This window comes from Phocoena phocoena, chromosome 8, assembly GCF_963924675.1.
Source record: "Phocoena phocoena chromosome 8, mPhoPho1.1, whole genome shotgun sequence".
In the NCBI taxonomy this organism is placed as follows: domain Eukaryota; kingdom Metazoa; phylum Chordata; class Mammalia; order Artiodactyla; family Phocoenidae; genus Phocoena; species Phocoena phocoena.
The window spans coordinates 87,418,229-87,440,773 of record NC_089226.1 but is presented as its reverse complement, the minus strand read 5'-3'; the positions used below and the strand labels follow the sequence as shown (position 1 = coordinate 87,440,773).

General features: G+C 46.5%; 1 protein-coding gene across 1 annotated transcript in view; it reads right to left on the bottom strand.

Moving 5' to 3' along the window:
* The window catches only part of LDLRAD3 (low density lipoprotein receptor class A domain containing 3), a 178,385-nt gene that overhangs the window by 99,677 nt on the left and 56,163 nt on the right, over positions 1 to 22,545 (bottom strand). The window contains exon 3 of the mRNA XM_065882803.1: positions 14,223 to 14,357. Coding sequence (XP_065738875.1) covers positions 14,223 to 14,357 — 135 coding nt within the window. The remainder of the gene's footprint in view (positions 1 to 14,222; positions 14,358 to 22,545) is intronic.

Here is a 22,545-nt window from a genome sequence, read left to right as displayed (position 1 = left end):
GCAACTTGCCCAAAGTCACAGAGCTGCCAAAGGGCAGACCTTCCACCTGACCCTACGCAAAGTCTGGGGTCTGAATGTGTTGTATCACGAATATGGCTGATACCGCTGCAAGGTGATGGGAGGTCTTGGAAAGCAGCTGGCTCCGAAATTTATACCTAAAGCCTGATTTTAATTTTTTTTTTAACTTTCTCACATCGAATGTTCTCTGTATCCTCCATGCCTACACAGGGCTGGCAGAGAAAATCAAAGCCCCCCAGGTAACTGTCTCACACTGAGGAAGTGGTGGGTTAGGGACGTGGGCTCAGCTTCCATCAGAAGCAACTTACGCAGCCCCCGTGAACTATGGGGTGACTGTGAGGTGACCAGGAGTAGCTCTGTGTGACTGAGACATGACACAGCAGAGCCTGCTGGTCACCAGCCTTTCCAGTCTATGTGTGCAACACCCTCCTCCTGAGAGCTCAGGAACATAAGGACCACATGAAAGCCCTCTTGGGAAATGAGAGGCCGAGTGAAGGGTTTGAGCCAATCAGCTTCTTTCTTTCAAGGAGCGGATTAATGGCCAAGGGAGATGCCTTTCTATTGACTGAGGTTCCAATTAGCAACAACTGTATAACAAATCATCCTCAAATGGCTCAAAAGGCTCATTATCTCTCACAGCTTCTGTGGTTCAGGAATCCAGGAAAGGAACAGCACTTCTGGCTTGGGGGTCTCACATACTGTTGTAAGCAGACAGTGGCGGAGGCAGCCAGGGGCTGCCCAGGCATCTCTCTCCTCAGGGGCCTCTCCAAGGTCTCTCTGTATAGACTAGTTTGGGCTTCCTTACAACATGGCAGCCTCAGGGCAGCTGGACTGCTTACATGGCTTCTGAAGCTTTCAACAGGGAGTATTCCAAGAGCAAGGAGGAAGCTGCATGGCCTTTTACAGTCGTAGAAATCACATAGCATCACTTCTATCATACTCTATGGATCAAAACAGTCACAAAAGCCAGGCCAGTTTCCAGGGGAAGGCTCCACTTCTCGATGGAAGGATGACAAAGAATATGTGGACATATTTTAAAACTGTCACACTGAGATTGGGAGAAAGAGAGAAGTAACTGAACTGTGGATAGCATGGGGATGTGGACAGCGGGGAGGGACGCACTAGAGAGTCACTTTCCCCAAATACACATTTCCAGAAGGTAAGCAGACAGGCACAGGTAGACCAAAAGAGTTTGAGGGAAAAATCTATAAAAGGTTCTGAGCCACAGGGAAAGACTGCCTAACAAATCAGCTAATGAGGACAAAGCACCTGTCCTTGGAGATTTCCTTCAGATGCAAACTGACCTAAATCTGTGGCCCACTGACTTCTGTGAAAAAAGCAAAATCAAAGTCGTGTTCCTGCCATCTAAAGAATAACTATCACCTTGATCACACTCCAAAATCAAGGTAAAAGCTTACAAAGGGTCACAACAGGCTTACAATAAATGAGACCATGAAGGAACAAAGAAATACGAGAAGTGCCTTTTCAACTATACATCTGGGGATGCAGAGGGGCTGCCCCCACTGGGTGTGTACCTGAGTTTCCCCGGTTGGCACTGCACAGCACTCCAGCTCAGACCTGTTTCAGAGCCCAAGGAGGCAAAGCACACACCTCGGAGTGCTCTCTCTCAGGCTGTGGGAACGAATGCCACTCAGATAGAAGTCTGTGGTCTGGTGGTGGCCCATGTAGAAAACCTACAAGACATGCTGCTGGCATATACCAACCTTTGAAATATCAGCTCAGATTAAAAGAGACCGTGGCAGAGAGTGTGGCCAGTTATTCCCCAGTATCTATCCATTCTCCCTTTCTGTCTTTTCAGATATATACTCCTGGGTTTTAGTTGAGCATATAAATACCCATATGATTAAGAATACCTTTCTCAGCCTCTCTTGCAGCTAGTTATGGTCATGTGAATAAGTTCAGGTCTCTGGATCAGAAATAAAAGTGATGTGTGTAACTTTCAGTTCATTGCCTTAAAAATGAAGCAGATATCCTGGTTTCCCCTTCTTTCCTCCTTCCTGATATCTGGGAAATAGTGACCTTTGCAGCAACCTTGGGGGAGGGCAGAGCTCCCTATTGGCCCAGACTGCTCACCTTTGGGATGTTATATGTGAGAGAATTCATCTTATTTAAGGCACTTATTTAAGTTATAACCTCCATCGTATTTTAGCCACTATATATTGGGGTCTCTTTGTTACAGCAGCTTAGCCTATTTCCTAACCAATACATAGTCCCTGGACTGTCTCTAGTCTTTTAAACTAAGAACCTAATGTCAGAAAGAATCAGAGAGGAAACACTAGAAACCAGATCCTAAAGACTCCCCCCAGTTTGCTCACATCCCTGTTTTCTCTACATCTCCCATCTTCTGAGTCCCTCCTAATTGTCTGAAGTACATAATATAAGTCTTCCATGATTCCATGAATGACTGACACTGACCACTCTTTCAGTAGATTATCACTTGTAACTCACTCAAGCCAGTTCAAATGAAGACAAAGTTTTGCTCTAGGTCCCAGAGGCCTCAGTGAAAGGTAGAGACATTGGGCCTCATGGGAGCTAGAGCTGGGAATTGGGAAGCCATCCAGGATAAAGCAAATACCCTCTCCATCCCTCTCTGGGGGCTGCCACCTCTGGCCTCTTAGATGTCCCCTCTAAGCAGACCAGCACTCTCAACTGTGAATTCTGCCCTTCCCAACTGTGGCTGCCACGTTGCTGGGTCCTACCTCTACACAGTGTTTGCTCAGCTTCCTAAGGCTGATTCAACCCTGAGTGTCTGAGTTTGAGACAGTCATTCTGATTTGCTGCTGGCCAGCCCATGAACTGACTGGTCGTGGGTCAGGCGTCTAAGCCTAGTTGGGTCAACAGTGGCTGAGGTGGCGGGGAACTGTCTTGGAAAGTGACCTTTGCCCTTCCAAAGGTCATGAGTGGAGCAGACAGTCTGGAAGGAGCTGAGGACAGGGCAGCTAACACGACATATTCAATATACTTTGGCACCCAGAATATACGGAGCATTAATGTGTACATATTGTCAAACGCAAGGGCTTAATGGGACATTTCTCAAGTTAGTAGTGTTGATCAAAGGAGTGGTTATGTATTCCCGGTCTTCGTCTCCAACTGAAAAATAAGGTACTAGGAAATAGAGCTGCTGCTAGGAAGTCTCTTGATTTCTCATAGCACCTAGCAGTGCGCTCTGCAAAAGAAGACCTTCAATAAAAGCTGACCCACTGACGGTAATTTGAGCAGCGCACACATTACATAGGGCACAAGATCTCAGGGAAGAGAACTCACGGAAGGGAAACGTGGGTAAGTGTCATTCTGTGGCATTTCAGAACCAAAGACTAACCCGACATAACCTGCTGAATTTCCAGAGAGAAACAAGGAGGGAGCAAGAGAGAGGTGCTGGGAGCATTGGGGGATATGACAAGATATCTGCGACATCAGAGCACATTTTCATTTCCCACAGGTCACAGAGCTCTCAGGTAGCCAAACCGGGGCCAAAAAAAGAAAGATATTTACTGGACTGCATAACCCCAGGGAGATTTTCAAGCCTCTAGTCAAGGGTGGCGGATGGAAATACCCAGCATGTGGCCATCTAACCGCCCAAGCTATTCTCATCCTGGAGAATTCACAGAATCTATTATTCTGCGGTCTCATTTACAGTATCCCCAAGTTGCAATTAGATCTCCCCTGCCAATGGGATAGCAAAGCTCTATTGAGACCCACGGAGAATCAAAATTCTCATTGCAGGCAATGATAACCAGCCCCTCCTGTGAATTCCTTTACCAGAGCAGAGCATCTCATTTCTCCTGATTTTCCTCCTTGGGCTCCACCTTCCAACGGAAGCCCCCAGGGAGGGGGCCTGGCAAGCTAGCCTCAACCCCCCTGACGGCTTCACGTCCCTCCACGCACCACCCCCCCCACCACACACACGCAAGCACACTTTGCTCTGGGCGTTTGGGATCTCTGTCTCTGAATATGCTCTTCCCTCTGGCTAGATGCCCACCCTCGTGCTTGTTGCTGGGTCCATTTTCATGCTTAATGTCTGGGCAGAGATTTCACTCCTCTGAAGGCTTCCCATATCCCCTAGGAAAAACAGTCATTCCCCACTGTCCCAGTCATGTCCTCGTGTCCCCCACGGCGTGCTTCCTCTATTACAGCATTTATCACATTTCGGGGTAATTATCCCTGGGGCGTTCTGCTTCTCCCTTGTCAACTATGAGCAACTGTGATGGGACTGAGCTTTGTGTTTCTTCCAGAACCCAGGTGGGCCGGGCAGTAGCAGGCACTGTGCAAATGATCTGTGTCTGAAGGAAGAGTCAAGACAGCGAAAGGGTACTGGGTGGGGAGCTGAGGGCCACAAGCTGTCCACGGACAGACAAATGTCCCCTGCACAATCGCACAGCACAACACAGCTTATCCTCCAGCTCAGAAAACTTGCAGAGAGACCGTAAGCCCCATACTCGGTCCCCCTCCCCCGAAACCTAGTCCACCTGCCTCAGCAAGGGGCACGCTCTGCCATGTGTCCAGGCGGGATCTACCACACGCCAGGGAGAGGGAGGGACCGATGGGGGAGAGAAGGGGAACGTAGGTGGGGAGTGGGGGAGACGGCAGAGACAGCCCTGCAGATGAGCATGGTGGCTACCAGATCAGGACGCAATTACTGTCGGGAATGGAGAATCATCCTGACTTGCTTCTAAACGAGGGACATGTTAGAAATCCTCAGATGCCCGCTGTGGTTAAAGAAATGGAGGCTTTTGTGATGCAAACACTCAGTTTCTAAGAAGAGAGCCCCAAAGACACAGAAAGGCACAATCAACCTCTCTCAACCTCCTTTTGCTTCTTCCAATGAAGTCAGCGTTTCTGCCTCTCCCGGCCCAGCTGGGCTTTCAAACTCTCAAATGAAAAGTGAAGAAACGGCTTCCGCATTCCTCCTGTTAACTGTACCTCCAGCAGTTTTATTCTAGGTAAAGCCATATAAATTCTTTCAGGGTGACGACTCGCTCCAAGGACCCCTCTAATGATGCTCTTGACATTGTCTGGTGGCACGAGTTTTGTGGTAAGTACTGACCACCCAACAGATTCTAGGTTGTGACATTTTGGGTTGGATCCCCTAAACCCCAGACTACTATTTTTTTTAAATATGTAAAGCTCTTTTCCATTCATACTTGAAAATGAAACAAAAACTAGCACTTCTCCCATCTCATGCCCTCCATGGTTTCTCTACAAATCTTTGGCTGTGCAGTCACTTGGTTTTATCTTGCGACAGAAAGCAAAGGTCTCCTCCAAAAGCATAAGCTCCTTTTCCTCTCAATTATCCAGTGGGGGGCTTGGAGAGGAAGGGCAAAGAGCAGGCCCAACTGGAAGATGCTACGGCAGGTTCTCCGGTCCCACAAGATTAGCATCCCCACGGTGACCTGCTACAGGCCATTTCTACCCCTGGCCACCCCCATGCAGTTTACCACCAAATCTTGACGACGCCAGCCCCAAACACTTCTCGAAGCCATCGGCCCATCCATCCCACTGTCATCACCTTCACACATCTGGTCCATGACTTCCCATTGCCCATGGAGAAAGTCTAAGGTCCTTCATGTGGCTCCCCAGGCCACCAAGCCACAGGCCACTGCTGACCGCTCCAGCTTCCTTCCAAGTTATTCTCCTCCTGTCCACCAGAGGGAGAGGGTGTCACGTGGATTTTCGGCCCTTTAAGTGCACCACGCTGTTCAAATGCTCAATCCTGGATCTTCTACCCTACAGTTCCTTCTGCCGAGAAGGTTCCTTCTCCCCCCACCCTGCCCTCCTCTTATCCAGTTAATTCCTCCGTATCCTTCCCATTTCAGCTTCAGCATCACTTTCTCAAGAAGGTCTCAGTACCCTACAGAGTCCCGTCACTCTCTTCCAAAGCATCCTGTCTTTGCCTTTTCCACACACTCCTCACACCAGTAACCAACCCAATGCCTGTTTTTCCTACTAGGATGCAGGTGCCATCAGAGTAGAGATCACACTTATCTTGTTCCCTATTACCACCTATTCCCATCTTCCATTCTAAAAGCCACATTTTTTTTCTCCCATTTTAACATTCCAAAATTGGGATGCATCTTAAAATCAACAGTCCGTCATAATTTGTCACCATTTTCTCTTTCTCAGCATAACAAAATAATAGTGGGTCTTACACTTGATGGCATCTTGGTGTTTGTCAAAATAAGGTATGTCCCTGTATCTAATGGGCACAGTGCCTGGCACATGGCAGCCATCAATAAATACCTGATAAATACATACTGACATACACACACATTTCCCGAAGATCTGATATTAGGCGGGTTTTCCTACATCACAAATACACCTTAAAATCTCAGTGACTGACCACACTAGAGATTTCTTACCTTGCCAGGGGTCTGCCGGTTGGCTGCATCTTTGTGGCCTCGGCTGGGACTGACCCCAGGCCGTGGGCTGGGCTCAGGTCTGACCCATGTGACACTTTTCCATGGACCAGTAGTATATTTGTCTCATAGCAGATCATTAGAATGAAAGAGACCAAGCACGGGGGCACAGCACATTCCAACCTCCCTTCTGTCCGTCTACCAACATTCCACAGCCAGAGCAAGCCTGGCATCCACAGGTAGGGACACGTCCTCTGGCTACTGTCACAGGATAGAGGTGGGGAGTAAAGACCTGAGAGTAAGAATCCACCCACCATAGGCCCCATATGGAGGAGAGGTCTGTGAAGGGACACCGACCTCCCATTTCCACAGCACTGAAGGACAGCTCCCTTAATGGACCATACAGAACATGGCCCTGGTCACCACAGGTGAAAGCCCCTGAGTTAGCAGTGGTGATCTGACCTGGTCAGCAGCCCTCTGCCCAGCAGGAACCAGGACCCTCCTCCTTGGTTCCCTCGGCTCTCAGGCTTTATTTGAGGTATTTATTTGAGAGGAGAGAGTAAGAAGCAGTCACCATCCCTAATTCTTTCTTTCTGCAGCTGATTATTTAACCATTGTAAGCCTAGGCTCCAGGTCCCAGTCTGAGTGGGTGGCTGGCTATTTTATTTATTAAAAAATTTTTCTTAAATTGAAACACAGTTTATTTACAATGTTGTGTTAATTACTGCTGTACAGCAAAGTGACTCAGTTATACACATATGTATATATATATTCTTTTTTTTTTTTGCATCTTTATTGGAGCATAATTGCTTTACAATGGTGTGTTAGTTTCTGCTTTACAGCAAAGTGAATCAATTATACATACATATATGTTCCCATATCTCTTCCCCCTTGCGTCTCCCTCCCTCCCACCCTCCCTATCCCACCCCTCCAGGCGGTCACAAAGCACTGAGCTGATCTCCCTGTGCTATGCGGCTGCTTCCCACTAGCTATCTATTTTACGTTCGGTAGTGTATATATGTCCATGCCACTCTCTCGCTTTGTCACAGCTTACCCTTCCCCCTCCCCATGTCCTCAAGTCCATTCTCTAGTAGGTCTGTGTCTTTATATATTCTTTTTTTTAATATTCTTTTCCATTATGGTTTATCACAGGATATTGAATATAGTTCTCTGTGCTGTACAGTAGGACCTTGTCATTTGCCCATTCTCTATATGAAAGCTTACATCTGCTAACCCCTCCTCCGTCTCCACCCTCCCCTAACCCCTTCCCCCTTGGCAACCGCCAGGGTGACTGGCTAATTTAGCTCAGCTGGGGCATTAGGACCAGAGGGTGAAAGACCCAAGTCCAACTGTCCTAAGGTGACTGGACAACAGAAGTGTTGATGGTCTTGGTCAGGACTTTAAGGAAACTTGGAGGAGTTCTGGTGCCCTGATTTCAGTCCCAGGGCTGTTGTGGAGACAGAGTTAATGAGGCCTGCACACCAAGTACAGAAAATGAACATCTCAAAATGCAACCTGGGAGATGCCCCATTAACCAAGCACAGCTCTAGCCAGCACCTCTCCCCACCAGGAGGATGCACCCTCAACTGTCCCGATTCCATGAAGGCACCGAGTGCTTTCGCAGCTCCCTTACGCCCTCATCTCCCTTTGCTTTTGCACGTTGGTCACTTTCCAGCAGTCCTGTGTCTCTTCGTTTGTATTTCTGCTGTGGCACTTGGCGTAGGGCTGTGCTCTGCCTGAGTGTGACTTCTGGGGAGCCGTATGGCTTTGCTAGGGCTGCTGTAACCAAGCACCACCAACTAGACAGCTTCAACAACAGAAATTTCCCGTCTCACGGTTCTGGAGACTGGCAGTGCCTCTTCCCCGGCTTCTGGTGGTTTGCTGGCATTCTCTGGCATTCCTTGGCTCGTAGACGCATCACCCGAGTTCTACCTTCACGTTCCCATGGCCGCCTCCCTCTGTGTATCTGTGTTCAAACATGCCCTTTTGATAAGGACACCAGTCATATGGGATTAGCGGCCCACCCTCATGCGGTGTGACCTCATCTTAACGAACTACAATGCAATGACCCAATTGCCAAGCAAGGTCACATCCTGGGGCTTAGGACTTCAACATATGAATTATAGGGGAGAACACAATTTAAGAGACACCAAGACCATTTTTGTATCCCCTGCATGCAGCTCAGGGCCTGGCACACGGGGGCACCCCATTAAGTGCCCCCTAACAAAAATGCCGGAAAGGACAGCTCACGTGCTCTCTTGCCCTTTCTCTCTCTCACTCTCTCTCTCTCTCTCACTATCTCACACACACACACACACAACTCTACAGAAGAAACAGGACAAAACTGTCACTGTTAGCTTCTGGTGAGTTGCCAAACCTCATGGCCAGCTTTCCAAATTCTCCTCTAAGCATTATCACCAGTATACAGCAAGCAAGATAAAGAAATGGCAACCCAATTGCCAATATACTCAATTAACTATCCTGGCATTGGTGGCTTCTTCAGAAGAGCTTATCTTCCTGGCATTCCTCAGGAGGTGGGAAGGTCATAGGCATCATTAGTCTTTCTGACTGACAGGAAACCTTGAGTACAAAGAGAGGGAATATGCCAGCCTCACAACCTCCCCTCTGCGCTCACAGGACCAAGGCCGGGCAATGTCTGCTGTTCCTGGTCCCAGGACAGTAATAACCAGACGGCTACATCACGGGGTGATGGAGGATGTTAGCTCGTACATCAGGGGACGTGAGTTCCCATCCCTGACTTCACCACTTACTCGCTGCGTGGACATGGCACAACTACGGAACCTCTCTGTTCCCTGGGTTCTTCATCTGGAAAAGTGGGGGTCATTTTCTGTGAGAGGGTCCTCCTCTCACAGGGATTTTGTGAGGACTGAGTAGGAACATATAAGTAAAACGCTTGGAATGGTGCCTGATAGTTAGTGCTTAACATGATGGCTATTCTTATAAACAGCTGCTTGACCTTCCAAAGGACTGACTCTCCATCACCTGAGTCTTCATAAGCTCTCTGTTACTAGAACGATCAGAAGTGGGGCCCACTTAAGAGGTATTCATGGTGTCGGTTCTCTATTATGCCATAACAAATTACTCCAAAACCTACAGGCTTAAAGAACCAAACATTTATTATCTCACCATTTCTGTGGCTCAGAAATCCAGGAGTGGCTGAGCTCTGGCTCAAGCCTCTTACAAGGCGACAGTTGAGGTGACTCCTGCGGCTGCAGATAGCTCAAGGTTGGACGAAGGGAGAGGCCACCTCTGAGCTCACTCCTGTAGCTCCTGAAGGCCTCCGTTCCCTGCTGGCGTTTGGTCGGAGGCCTCCCCAGTTCCTTGCCACATGGGCCTATCCATGGTGCAGCCCCACAACATGGCAGCCGCTGACGTCAGAGTGAGCAAGACAGATAAGCAAAACACACGTGGAGTCTTTTGTAATCTTATCTTGGAATTGACATCCTATCACTTCTGCTGCTATTTTCTTTGTAGAAGGCGAGTCACAATTTGTACACCTATGTTCACAGCAGCATGACTCACAAAACCCAAAAGGTGGAGGCGACTCAAATGTCTATCAACAGATGAATGGATACACAAAATGTGGTACCAATGTACAATGGAGTACTTTTCAGCCTTAACTAAAAAGGAAGGAAATTCTGACATACGCTACAGCATGGATGAACTCTGAAGACATTCCAGAAGTGAACCAAGCCAGTCACAAAAAGACAAATACTGTATTATTCTATTTATATGAGGTATCTAGAATAGTCAAATTCATAGAAGCACAGCAGAACAGCAGTTGCCAGGGGTTGGGGAGGGGGAATGGGGAGTTGTTGTTTAATGGGTGTAGAGCATCTTAGTTTTGCACAATGGAAATGTTCTGGAGACTGGGTACACAGTAAGGTGAATGCACTTAACACTGTTGAACCATATACTTAAAAAACGGTTACTCTGGTAAATTTTATGTTAAGTGTAGTTTGCCACAATTGAAAAAAAAAAAAGTTAGTTCCAAGGTCCAGATCACATGCAAAGGGATGGGATTATACCAGGGCATGAACCCCAGGGGCTGGGAACCACTGAAGGCTGCCTGCCACATTATCATGTATCCAAGTTGGAAAGGATCTATCTGTCCAGTTAGGACTGAATCCAACATATTTAAGGCCACCTGAGTGCTGGCCACAGCCAATATGCGCACAGCAGCACCTGCTGACCCTCAGATGCACCCTCCCAGGGAAAGTTCCTAGAAAGCCATATGCAAAGCTTGCTCCAAAGCCACTGCTTGTGGAATTATCTGGTAACAGGTTATGCTTCCAATGAATGAAGCCGCAGTTACAATCCGATCCCAGCACAGTGTTCTTTGGTCTCCAATACATCCCATCTGGAATCGAAAGGTACAGTAGTGACTGCACTTTCATGGTCCCATTCCCGCCTCCGAGTCTTGGCAGGGTTTGCTGTTGCTTTGAAAGGTCAGCGTAAGGAAGGGAACTAAATGGCGACGAGAGGAAGAAGGAAGGAGAGGTACAGCCAAAACTGGAGTCTCTCAGTGGAGACACGACTTTTTCATACCCTCAGCAAATGAGAAGTATTTCAAGCACCCTATTTCCTGTCTTGGGGTCAGTTTTCTCCACTCCATCAAAATAAACATTATAAAGTATAATTTTCTTTTCCCACATCAACTGAAAGCAAAGATGCATTTTTCAAGGGCTGGAAGCCCAGCAGAAGCAGATAGGATGTGTTTTAACTAAATGAACTTGTGTACAGAAGGTGTCCAGCACAGTGTCTGGTGCAGGGTAGGGCTAGATAAATATTCGCTATTATTAAGATGACAATAGGTCAAATCCTACGTGGTATAAGACGATACGTTGTCCACTCAAGATGCCTCTGAAATTCCTCAGGAAGACACTACAGTCTCTCAAAAGCCCAGTATGGCTCAGGTTTTCCCCCAGCACGGGCACAACGGTGTTCCTTTTAACACCAAAATCAGCAGTCAGTTTGCTTTAGCAGCTACATGGTAGAGAAAAGCATCCCCTTCAATACCAGAATCGCACTCGGAGCAGAGGGACGTTTACATCGTTAAGAGAGATGCAGAACTGCAGGCGGGCCAAGGAAACGGAGGTCCAGATTACCATCTCATGCGCACTGGGGGGGCATACCCCCATCGAGGGAATGACAGAATCATCTGTTCTGTTTAAGCAGTAATAATAATACTTCTTATGATTTTTTTAATAGATTATGGATACTTGAACTCACATAACTTTAGCACGTGTACAGTGTAATACCGCACAAGGTACAAATTAAACACAGCTTAATAACAACACCTTACAAAGAAATCTTTTCTAGTCTTCAGCACTCACTGACTCCACCATGTGCAGGGCACTACCTATGCTACCAGGTAGGATCTGTGTGATTCGAGAGGCCAAAAAGCTTCCTGTTCTTAGGTAGCTAATGGAGATGCCTTTCCACAACAGGCATCCTTGCTCAGAGGCTGTCACATTGACAGCAGTGGACAGCTGTTACCCATGCCCTGATGGGACTCGTTTTCTGAGAGCACCTGCAAAATGAGCTTATTTTCTAAAGGGAGGTCATTGGGTATGGAAGGCACAAAGCTGAGATTCTAAGGTAAGCTGCTCCAAGTGAGGCGTTTGCCAAGAGTCGGGCTTTGTGTGTATGTGTCCACCACCAACTCTTCCTACCCCTCATGCTTATAATATGAGAGTACAATATATAGAGAGAAACAAGCTGGGCTTGAACCAGCCTTCAGAGGAACAGTTCTTCTTAAGGGCAAGCAAAAATCTGCTTCAGCAAAATGCTGGGATAGGCATGGGCTGGGGGGAGCATTGTAGGTGCTGCTAAAAGCATCAGGACGAATTCCCTAACTTCCAAGTTTTAGACTTGAAAGTCCTTTTGTTGACCATCTCAGGGCACCATTAGTGAGTCTAGGATACATACACGCGTAAGAAACAATATATATGGAAAAATTTTCTCAATCCCGCCTATCTAAGCTAATTTTTACTTGATTCTGTGATTACTGTCCCTCTACCACTGCCAGTGGCCGATGGCCGATGGCCCAACGCCATGTGCTTTGCTTTATAAAAATGTGACTTTGCATAAGCCTAGAAACACACCTTGCCGTTCACCACTGAATCAGTTTAGAAATCCCTAGGCAAATGGCAAGATTAGAAACCTCTCTAAAGTTAGTGGATAATAGATAGCAGTTCACAGATTTGCACGTGAATTCAATTCACCTGGAGGGCTTGTTAAACTACAGACTGCTCGGCCCACCTCCTGGGTCGATTCCGTGGACCTGGGTACATCCGGAGCTTTGCATTCCCAAAGGGTTCCCAAGTGATGCTGATGCTGCCGGTCTGAGGATTAAACTTTGAGAACCACTGGTGAGGAGAAGACACGAGGAGGGAGTTTTCTAGGTCAGGACAATCAGAGGCTAACTCTGCCCAAGACTCACCTCCCAGAGCTGCTCTCTGTACAAATTTTGGCAAAGTCCATGTAGATACACATTTTGTCTTCTCTCGTCTATGGACCTCAGGCATACGGATTTGGATGGCTCATAATTCCTTAATTTGTGGCGTGCTCTCACCAGTGGTCTATGCATGACCCAGTCATTCATTCATTTTTAATAACATAATAAACACCAACCAAAATAAAAGCCAGGACCTTGAAAGGAACCTGCACCTAACTTCATCTTACCTCCCATCTTTCCTGCCTCCCAACATATGAATTAACCAGCTATCCATCTTTCTCTTGCTTTTCTTTTTTTACAGTATTATTAAATTTGTAAACTGTGGTACAGTCATACAGTGAAATACTGAATAACGGTCAAAACAAATGAACTCTTCCAATAAACAATAAAATGGATGGATCACAGCAACATAATACTAAGTGAGAAAAGTAAAGATTACATATGGATGATACCTGTTTATAACATTAGAAAAATATACTTTTTAGGATGCCTTACAATTGACATGCATTTTTAAATCTTTGTATTTTTTCCTAATCACTGAAGAAATAAATACATGTTTACTGGAAAAGAGACAATGAGTAAAGAAACGTACCCAGTCAGTTTTAACAGGGGAGGATATGACCCCTCCATGTCCTTCTGGGTTTCCTAAAAAGCTCCTCTTTCCATCCCCAAATGCACCCTTCAGTTTCCATCCAACAGCTCTGAGGTTGAGAGCTCTGATAGGAATAGGCAATTCATACAAGAGGAAACAAGGCAGTAAACAAACAGCCAGGGGAAAATGTTAACTTTGCTCATAATCAGAGAAATGCAAATTAAAGCATTTGGGGAGCTATCATTCTATGACTACTAAATCAGCAAAAATGGGAAAAAGGGAACAACAGTGAATGCCTGGGATACTACTATAAACCTGACACGCGCAGATGATACTAGCAGCAATGGCAAATTTTTAAAAATTTCCAAACAGCTGTATGACGAGGTGTAGTCATGAACTGTGAAGGTGTCCCACTCTGCTGAATTTATCCTGAAGAAGTAACTCAATGGAAAGAAACAACCTAGGTGGCCTCCAACAATGCAACAATTTAGAAAACCACAGTAGAGCACCGAGACGGTGTGCAACGCAGCAGGACAAATTACAATTTTGAAGAGAAAATGTATATTTGATATTTAATGCGTGAGAAATACAAAATGGTAGGTGCATTACGGTTAGAACCATGTGTACGAGGGTTTCGAGGTAAAGAGCAGAAATTAACATGGCTGTTGCATTTGAACGTGGGATGGGTGTTGTTTTCTTCAGTGTTACTGTGCTGTGGTGTCGTAATTATTTTTTTTAGAGCTTGAGGGGCTCCTACCTTGAGAACTTTCACAGCTTTCCTCGTCGCTGTTGTCTTGACAGTTATTTTGCCCATCGCAAATGAAGCTCTTGTCAATGCAGAGGCCGTTCTTGCAGTGGTAGCGGGCAGTGGAGCAAAGCAAAGGGTTTGCTGCTGTGAAGGGAAACCAGAGAAGATCACCAGGGAGGTTAGCCAGTCCCCTTAGGACCCCCCAGCACCTTCTCCAGCCAGGGGTATGCCCTGCTCGGGAAGTAGCAAACTCATCTTCTAGGTTGGCTGACTTCAAAGCCCATCCTGAGAGACTGGTCAGGCAATGACCTGGACAGGATGAGACTTACTCTGCTCCATTCTAAAAGCTCCTTCTCCCAAGTCATCATGCTGGTGTCCTATAACCATACCAACATGGCCAGAGGGCAACACCTCGCCCTAACTGGTCAAACGCTAGGCGGGCCAGCAGCCTCTGAGGGGCCTGGGGCAAAACCCGAATCTCCCAGGAGAGTCAAGAGTGGAATGGTCGGTAACATAAGAGACACACAGAAAAGAGCAAAGCCAGATGGAGTAGATGGGTCAGGGATCCGTGAACCTCTGCCACTGATGGAGTGATGGCACGATCTAATCCAAGGCCTATGTCGGATCCTTCTGGTTCCCTAACTATGGACCAGTCTGGTAAGTCCTCATGTTTCCTTATGGCTCACCAAGGTGAGCTCCATCTCTGCTTTGCAATCAAAGAAGCCCATTAACCCACTGGCTCAGTCTGAGCAGCTCCCTGTTGCAGGCACTTTCAGGAACCCCCCAAAAAATGACAGAAATGGCCCTTACCCTCAAGGAAGAAGGTCGCAACCAGCTAGCATAAGGTCAGCACAAAACCGCTGAACAACATGTAAGCAAATCTCCATGGAAAATCGCTATTTCTACAGCACAATTTATCTTGCTTCCTCACTCCTTGCAGTGCAATTCAAGCTCTTTCCAGGGCTCTATTTTCAATCAATAAAGCAGCAAAGTAGAAATTACTCCAGCCCGCAGTCTGCCATTTATTAGCTGTGTGATCTTGGGTAACTTACTTCACTTCTCTGAGCCTCAGTTCCTTTATCTGCGTGCAGGACTGACTCCATAATTTGCAGGGCCTAGTGCAAACTGAAAATGCAAGGTCAACTGTTCAAAAATTATTTAAAACTTCAAGAAGATAAGTGCTGGGCATTAAACCAAGTGTGGCGTGCTTCTAAGCTAAGCACGGAGCCTGTGCAGGTCACAGGTCCATGAAGCTAGCCCTGCTACTTACAGCATTAATTTAAGCATCAAAGGAGATGACATGTGAGGAAAATGTACACATGTAGCACAGGCTCAGGAAATGTTGGACATGCTCCCTGAGTTATGTCTGCCTCAGCCCCCCAGAGTGTGGTCCTCCCTGAAGGAGTGATATTGGTGATAACGAAGAGGGGTCATCGTGGGATCTCGGGTCACAAACTGAGCCGGCATCTGCATCATACGTGGTACGAAGAGCACCAGAGCGGGATGGCACAGCCATCACTGAAGACGGCCACGGGATCAGGAACAAGCCAGCGCCGGCGTCTCCGGATGGTCCTCACCAGCAGGATGGCAGTTGTAACTTATCTTCCCCATATGCCTCACGGAGCGATTGTTAAGATGGCACAGAGATCATAGCTGCAGACTTCACAGGGCCCTGGAAACCCAAAGGGCTGTGGAGTTTTTTAGTTTTTAACTGTTCAACTCAGAAAGTTTGATTTGAAAGGTCAGAGGAGGTAGAGGGATGGGGAAGCCAGTGCTCTCAGTTTTGAAGATGACGGACCAGCCTGAAGGTAAGCAAAAGGAGTCTGGCCTGAAAATGGAAGTTGTAATTATTTAAATCGCTGTGGGCCAGAGAATGGCTCCACTTGATCGTGCTGAAACCAAGGTCTGACCTCAGCCAAAACCAAAATGGGGAAACCCGAAACCATAAGTCACATTTGGTTTCTGTCCAGGGCAGCGCTCCAAACCCTTCAGCATCCCACCACGTGGCCTCTGGCTTCCCAGGGACCTTGTGGGTCACATCTACACAGCCAAAGCGTCAGCAACGGTCAGCTCGCTCGAATGGACAGCCTTGGAAAGGCACCTGAATTGCCCCAAGATGGGGCTGCTGCAAACTTACGTGAACCGCCCCAGCAGGGAAGGCGGTGCTGAACCAACCCTGCAGACGCGATGGCATCTACTGACTTCTCGTCAGCCTTAGACCCTTTCAACCTCACAAACTTTCCCAAGGAAAAGAAGTCACATATGTGTGCGTGTGCACGTGTGTATATACACGCATACCACATATATGTGTATATATGTACGTATGTGTATATCCAGATCACACGTATCTTCAAATGAATTAAGACTGGCTATATCTTAAGACACAGCTCTACTGATAAAGAATCCACAGGGACTGAGAACCAATTTCAGTGCATAGAATGAATACATATATTTGGTATTAACGCATATAACCAAAGGACTAGGACCAGAATACAGAAAGAACTCTCACTACTCAAAAGAAAAAAGACAGGGCTTCCCTGGTGGCGCAATGGTTGAGAGACTGCCTGCCGATGCAGGGGACACGGGTTCGTGCCCCGGTCCGGGAAGATCCCACATGCCTCGGAGCGGCTGGGCCCGTGAGCCATGGCCGCTGAGCCTGCGCGTCCGGAGCCTGTGCTCTGCAATGGGAGAGGCCACAACAGTGAGAGGCCTGCGTACCGCAAAAAAAAAAAAAAGAAAAAAGACAAACAACTCAACAGAAAAATAGGCAAAGGACATGACAGGGCAATTCCCATCAGAGCAATGGCAAACGCTCAATAACAACTTGAAAAGATGTTGACTATGGCCAGTAGTGAAGCACCACTTTAACTGCAGCAGACTCACCAAACTTAAGGTCTTAAAATCCCAGGTTGTTGGCCAGGATGGGGAGGGAGAGGAAGTCTCAGAGACTACTCGTGGGAGTGCAAATTGGTAGATCCACCTTGGAGACCAACTTAGTGATACCTGGTGATATTTAAGGGTCATATGCCCCATGGCCCAGTCATTTCACTTCCAGCTACACACTCAGGGGAGAATCCTGAACAAACAGAAATGTGTGCTGAACCACTGCTTGTAAAATAAAAATATTAGAAATGACCCAAATGTTCACCCACAGGAGAATTAATACCATGTGCTACACTGTTAGAATTCTACAAGAGGGGATGGCTAGCTTTTACCGTACAGGGCCAGATAGTAAATACTCTAGGCTTTGCTAACGTTTGGGTCTTGCACTGTGTCTTAACTACTCAACTTTGCCATTGTGGTACAAAGAGGCCATGGACAATTCATAAACGGAGGGCAGGACTGTGCTCCAATAAAACTTGATTTACAGGTAGTAAGTACGTTTAAAGTAAGTAACTTGCAAAACAGGGCGTAGGCCAATTTGGCCCAGGGGCTATCGTTTGCCAACCCTCGCTGAACAGCAGTAAAAAATGAATGAACCAGGGCCTCCCTGGTGGCGCAGTGGTTGAGAGTCCACCTGCCGATGCAGGGGACACGCATTCGAGCCCCGGTCTGGGAAGATCCCACATGCCGCGGAGCGGCTGGGCCTGTGAGCCATGCCTGCTGAGCCTGTGCGTCCGGAGCCTGTGCTCCGCAACGGGGAGAGGCCACAACAGTGAGAGGCTCGCGTACCGAAAAAAAAATGAATGAACCAATAAACAATAAGGCCCTACTGTATAGCACAGGGAAGCATATTCAATATCCTGGGATAAGCCATAATGGAAAAGAATATAAAGAAGAATGTATATATGTAGATAACTGAGTCACTTTGCTGTACAGCAGAAATTAACACTGTAAATCAACTATACTTCAATAAAAAAAAGAATACAAAATCAAAAAAAAAGAATGAACCAGGATCAAGATGGATCAATCTCACAAATTCAATAGAGGGGGCGAAGTTATAGAAGATATATGCAAGTTATATAAGAATAAAAGTTACAGAAGAATATGTATAGTGTTGTACCAATTAGATGAAGTTACCCATGCAAAAGAATACTATCAATTATTGAAGATACAAAAATATATACTCGCATTGGAAGAAACAACCCTAAGTTCAGGACAAAGGATGTCTCTGGAGAGAAGGGAGAAGGATAGGGTCAGAAAGGGGTGTACTGTAGACTTATAATATTTGGTAACACTTTATTATTTTAAAAATCTGAAGCAAATAAGGCAATATGGCAATGACTTTTTTCACTGAGATATAACTGACAAATAATACTGTATTTGTTTCACGTGTACAGCAGGATGATTTGATATATGTATATACTGCAAATGATCACCACAGTGAGTCAACACCCATCGCCTCACATAGTTACAAACATCTCCTTTGTGATGAAAACTTTTAGGATCTACTCTCTTAGCAACTTTCAAATACACAATATGGTATTATTAACCATAGTTAATAGAGTTATAATATTATAATGTATTATTATTATAATATAATATAGTATTATTAACTTGTTAATATAGTTATAATAATTTAACCATAACTATAGGTAATATGATTTTTAAAACAGGCTGTTGGGAAACACAGGTGTTCATTTAATTTTATTTTTCCTTTTCAGGATGTTGGAAAGACTCCACTAAAAGTTTCTAAGAGTCTAGTCTGGCAGAGATGTCTCAATGATCACTCACTTTCCTTTTCCTTTTCTCTTTTCCCACAAAATTCTCTCTGGCTCAGGGGCTTCCCTGGTGGCGCAGTGGTTGAGAGTCCGCCTGCCGATGCAGGGGACGCGGGTTCGTGCCCTGGTCCGGGAAGATCCCACATGCCGCGGAGCGGCTGGTCCCGTGAGCCATGGCCGCTGAGCCTGCGCGTCTGGAGCCTGTGCTCCGCAACGGGAGAGGCCACAACAGTGAGAGGCCCGTGACCGGCAAAAAAAAAAAAAAAAAAATTCTCTCTGGCTCACAAACCCCTGTCTTTAGTATCTTTCACACTTAGGTGCCCTGTTGTTCAGAGAACACAGGTACACGCTGGTAAACAGACATACCTGGGATTTCTCCTTGTCAAGGGCTCCTCATAAAATACTATGTCCCCCCGCCCCCAATGCAGGGCAGAGAAACAGAGGCAGAGGATGCTAGAGGAACCTCCCCAAAACCAGCAGCAAGCCAGAAAAAGGCCTCCGAACCATCAAAACACACTTTGGGATGTTATTGTCCTTTAAGTGCTGGGAGTGTTCTCAAGGAAGGGCCCTCCAGCCTTCCCCTCCCCCAGGTCTGTTGATTCTCCGGTTATGTAAATTCCAGCAAGGTTTGTGTTCCAGTTCCCAAGGACACGGCAAATTAGAAGAGAGAGAGGACGCCATGGCCAACCTGCAGACAAATTGCAAGAAATAAAAGCTGACAACTATGGGAGGGGACCACAAAGCTATAAAAAGCCACCTGAAGAATTCCAAAAGCAGAGCAGCTTAAGATAGCTTCAAAAGAGACCAGAAAGTTCTAAAAGGAGCCAAAGACAACCCTGTATTATAGCCCAGTCTAAAAACTAACATTCCTAAGAACCGCCCTGCACTGTCACCAACAGAGGTAGACACTGAGGAAGCCAAGAGGAGATCCCTGTTGTCAGAGGCACACTCACTTACCTAGAGTAAAATCTCCCCAAAGACCCCAGACAGCTCAAGTTTTGCTATATTTCTTCCAGGACCTCTGCAGCATTTACCAGGCTTAAGCCAGATTTCAGGGTGCATGTATGGTGGACCAAACCTATAGGCTCTGGGGGGGACAGAAGTCAAGTCTTAGGGGTTTCTGTGATGCCGTGGATCCTCACCCAGGACCCTGAAACATAACTGATCAACAGACGGCCCATAAACTGACTATGAAACGCTTCCTACTCTGGGATGTTGTATCTCTGCATCTTCTAGCAATATTTAATGTGCTCCACATGTATGTTTTCTTTGTCCTTCCTGAGGTTTCCCAGTCACTGAAAAAATGTATTATTTTACTCGCTTAACTAGGAAGAGGAACATTGCATTTTATAGTATTTATTTCAGTAAGGATGGAAAACTGTCCGCAGAGTTAACTTCAAAAATTCAACTGCGACTCCAAAGTTCCCCAGCTATTATTGCCACCACAAACACAGAGATCTTAGAATCTGTTTCCCAGCCCACAGTACTCAGGAAAGAGAAGTTGTCTCTCCCTGCCCAGGGGAGGGAGGAGTGAGAAGGTTAAGCTCAGTGGTTAATTAAACTGGTGGCATTCACCTCAACCACATCTGAGGGAAAGGACCCAGGGCCCACTGCAGTCGTCCAAAAGCAACTGACCAGCTTCAAGACAGGAAATGAAGCAATCTGTCTCCAGCGGGACATAGGAAATGTCGCCTTTAATCCATTTAAAGTCTGTGAAGTCGGCCCCTCTCCCACCTCAAAGGGTTCTTGACAAAACACATCAATGAGAACCTCCTGGCCACCAGTCCCCACATCCCCCATCTGCTCCCCATCCCGCTGTGGTGACCGCCCACTTCCTCGCCGAGCATCCCAACCTCATGGTCTCCGTGGGTATCTTGTCTTCCCAGCCCCCGTTTCCCTGGGAACCAGGCAAATGGGGGAGATGGAGCTGCTCCGAGACTTCCTCTGTTCCAGGACACAGGATGCCTGGCCCCAAGCCTCTCTGCAAATAATCCGACCCATTAACAAGCACTGCTCCTTTGTGGCCTGGAAAATGCTGGCAGCCTGGACCTTCAAAGAAGAGGTGGCTTGTCTGTGGCCAGCTGCAAGTTCTTGCCTTCCTTTCAGAGTCCACCCACAGGACCTCTCCCAGCAGCCCTTGGCCCCCGAGACAGATCAGGGCCATGTGCAGCTGTCTTCCGTCTTCCGAGTCTGCAGGAGGGGAGGCGCCACCACTCTGGTAAAGCAGGAGGAGGCAAAGGTTCCTCAATCCCGTCTGCCTTTTCCCCAGCCTCTAAGGACCCGAAGGATCCGAACTTTCAGAACCCTTCGAGAGGCAGTGCAGTGGCAGTGGCAGACCCTGATTCATTGCTAATGGCCGTTTGTTTCCTCCTCCTTGTAAAGGCTTCCTGGGCCTGGCTACCTCTTGTCCAACCCCCCAGCCTGTCTCCCGCCAATTTCGACTTCACTGCTTCAACCACCACCCTTCTGTGGATGGCTCCCCAAATCTTCCCTCCAGCGATAATCCTTTTTCTCTTGATGCTTCGTGGACATCTCTGCCTGAAGACCCCCTCACCTCAAGCTCTGCATGTCTGAAACGGACATCCTTCCCTCTCTCCCCAACTTCTCCCTCTCTTCTTGGATCCACTTCCATTAAAGGGACCACCACGTCCCAGCTCCCCGGGCTCCAGCCATGCTTGACCTTCTCCCTCTCCTCGCTCTGCACTCAGCTCAGAATCAACTGCTCCTCGTTGCGTATAAAATACAATCCTAGACTGTTAACTTTTTTCTCTTCCAGTTTTATTGAGATATGATTAACATACAGCACTGTATAAGTTTAAGGTGTACGGCACGATGATTTGATTCACATACATCATGAAATGATTATCACAGTAAGTTTCGTGAACATCCATTATCTCATATAGATACAAAATTAAATAACTAGAAAAAAATTATTTTCCTTGTGATGAGAACTGTTAGGATTGACTCTCTTAACAGCTTTTATATATAACGTATAGCAGCATTAATGATATGTATCATGTTGTACATTACATCCCTGGTACTTATTAACCAGACTCTTAACTTTTCACAACCTGCCCCAGCCTACCCTTCCGAGCATACATTTTTCTGTAATGATTAGCAGTGATGGTAAGAAGTTCACCTGGGTTCAAATTTCAGCTCTACCACTCACTAGCCACATGACATTAGGAAAATGCTTTAGCTTCGTTCAGCCTCAATTTCCTTATCTGTAAAATGGAAATAAGAATAGTGCCTCTGTCTTAAGATTTTGTGAAAATTAAGGTAATGCACCGGATACAAATGAACCGATTTACAAAATAGAAAAACAGAGTCACAGATGTAGAGAACAAACTTACGGTTACCAAGGGGGGATGGGGAGAGGGATAAATTGGGAGATTGGGATTGACATGTACACACTACTGTATATAAAATAGATAACTAATAAGGACCTACTGTATAGCACAGGGAACTCTGATACTCTGTAACGACCTATATGGGAAAATAATCTTAAAAAGAGTGTTTATATGTATATGCATAACTGACTCATTTCACTCACCTGAAACTAACACAACATTGTAAATCAACTATACTCCAACAAAAATTAAAAAAAAAAATTTAATGCACCTGAATAACTGAGAATTGCATGTGGCCCACAGCAGGTGCTCAATAAATGC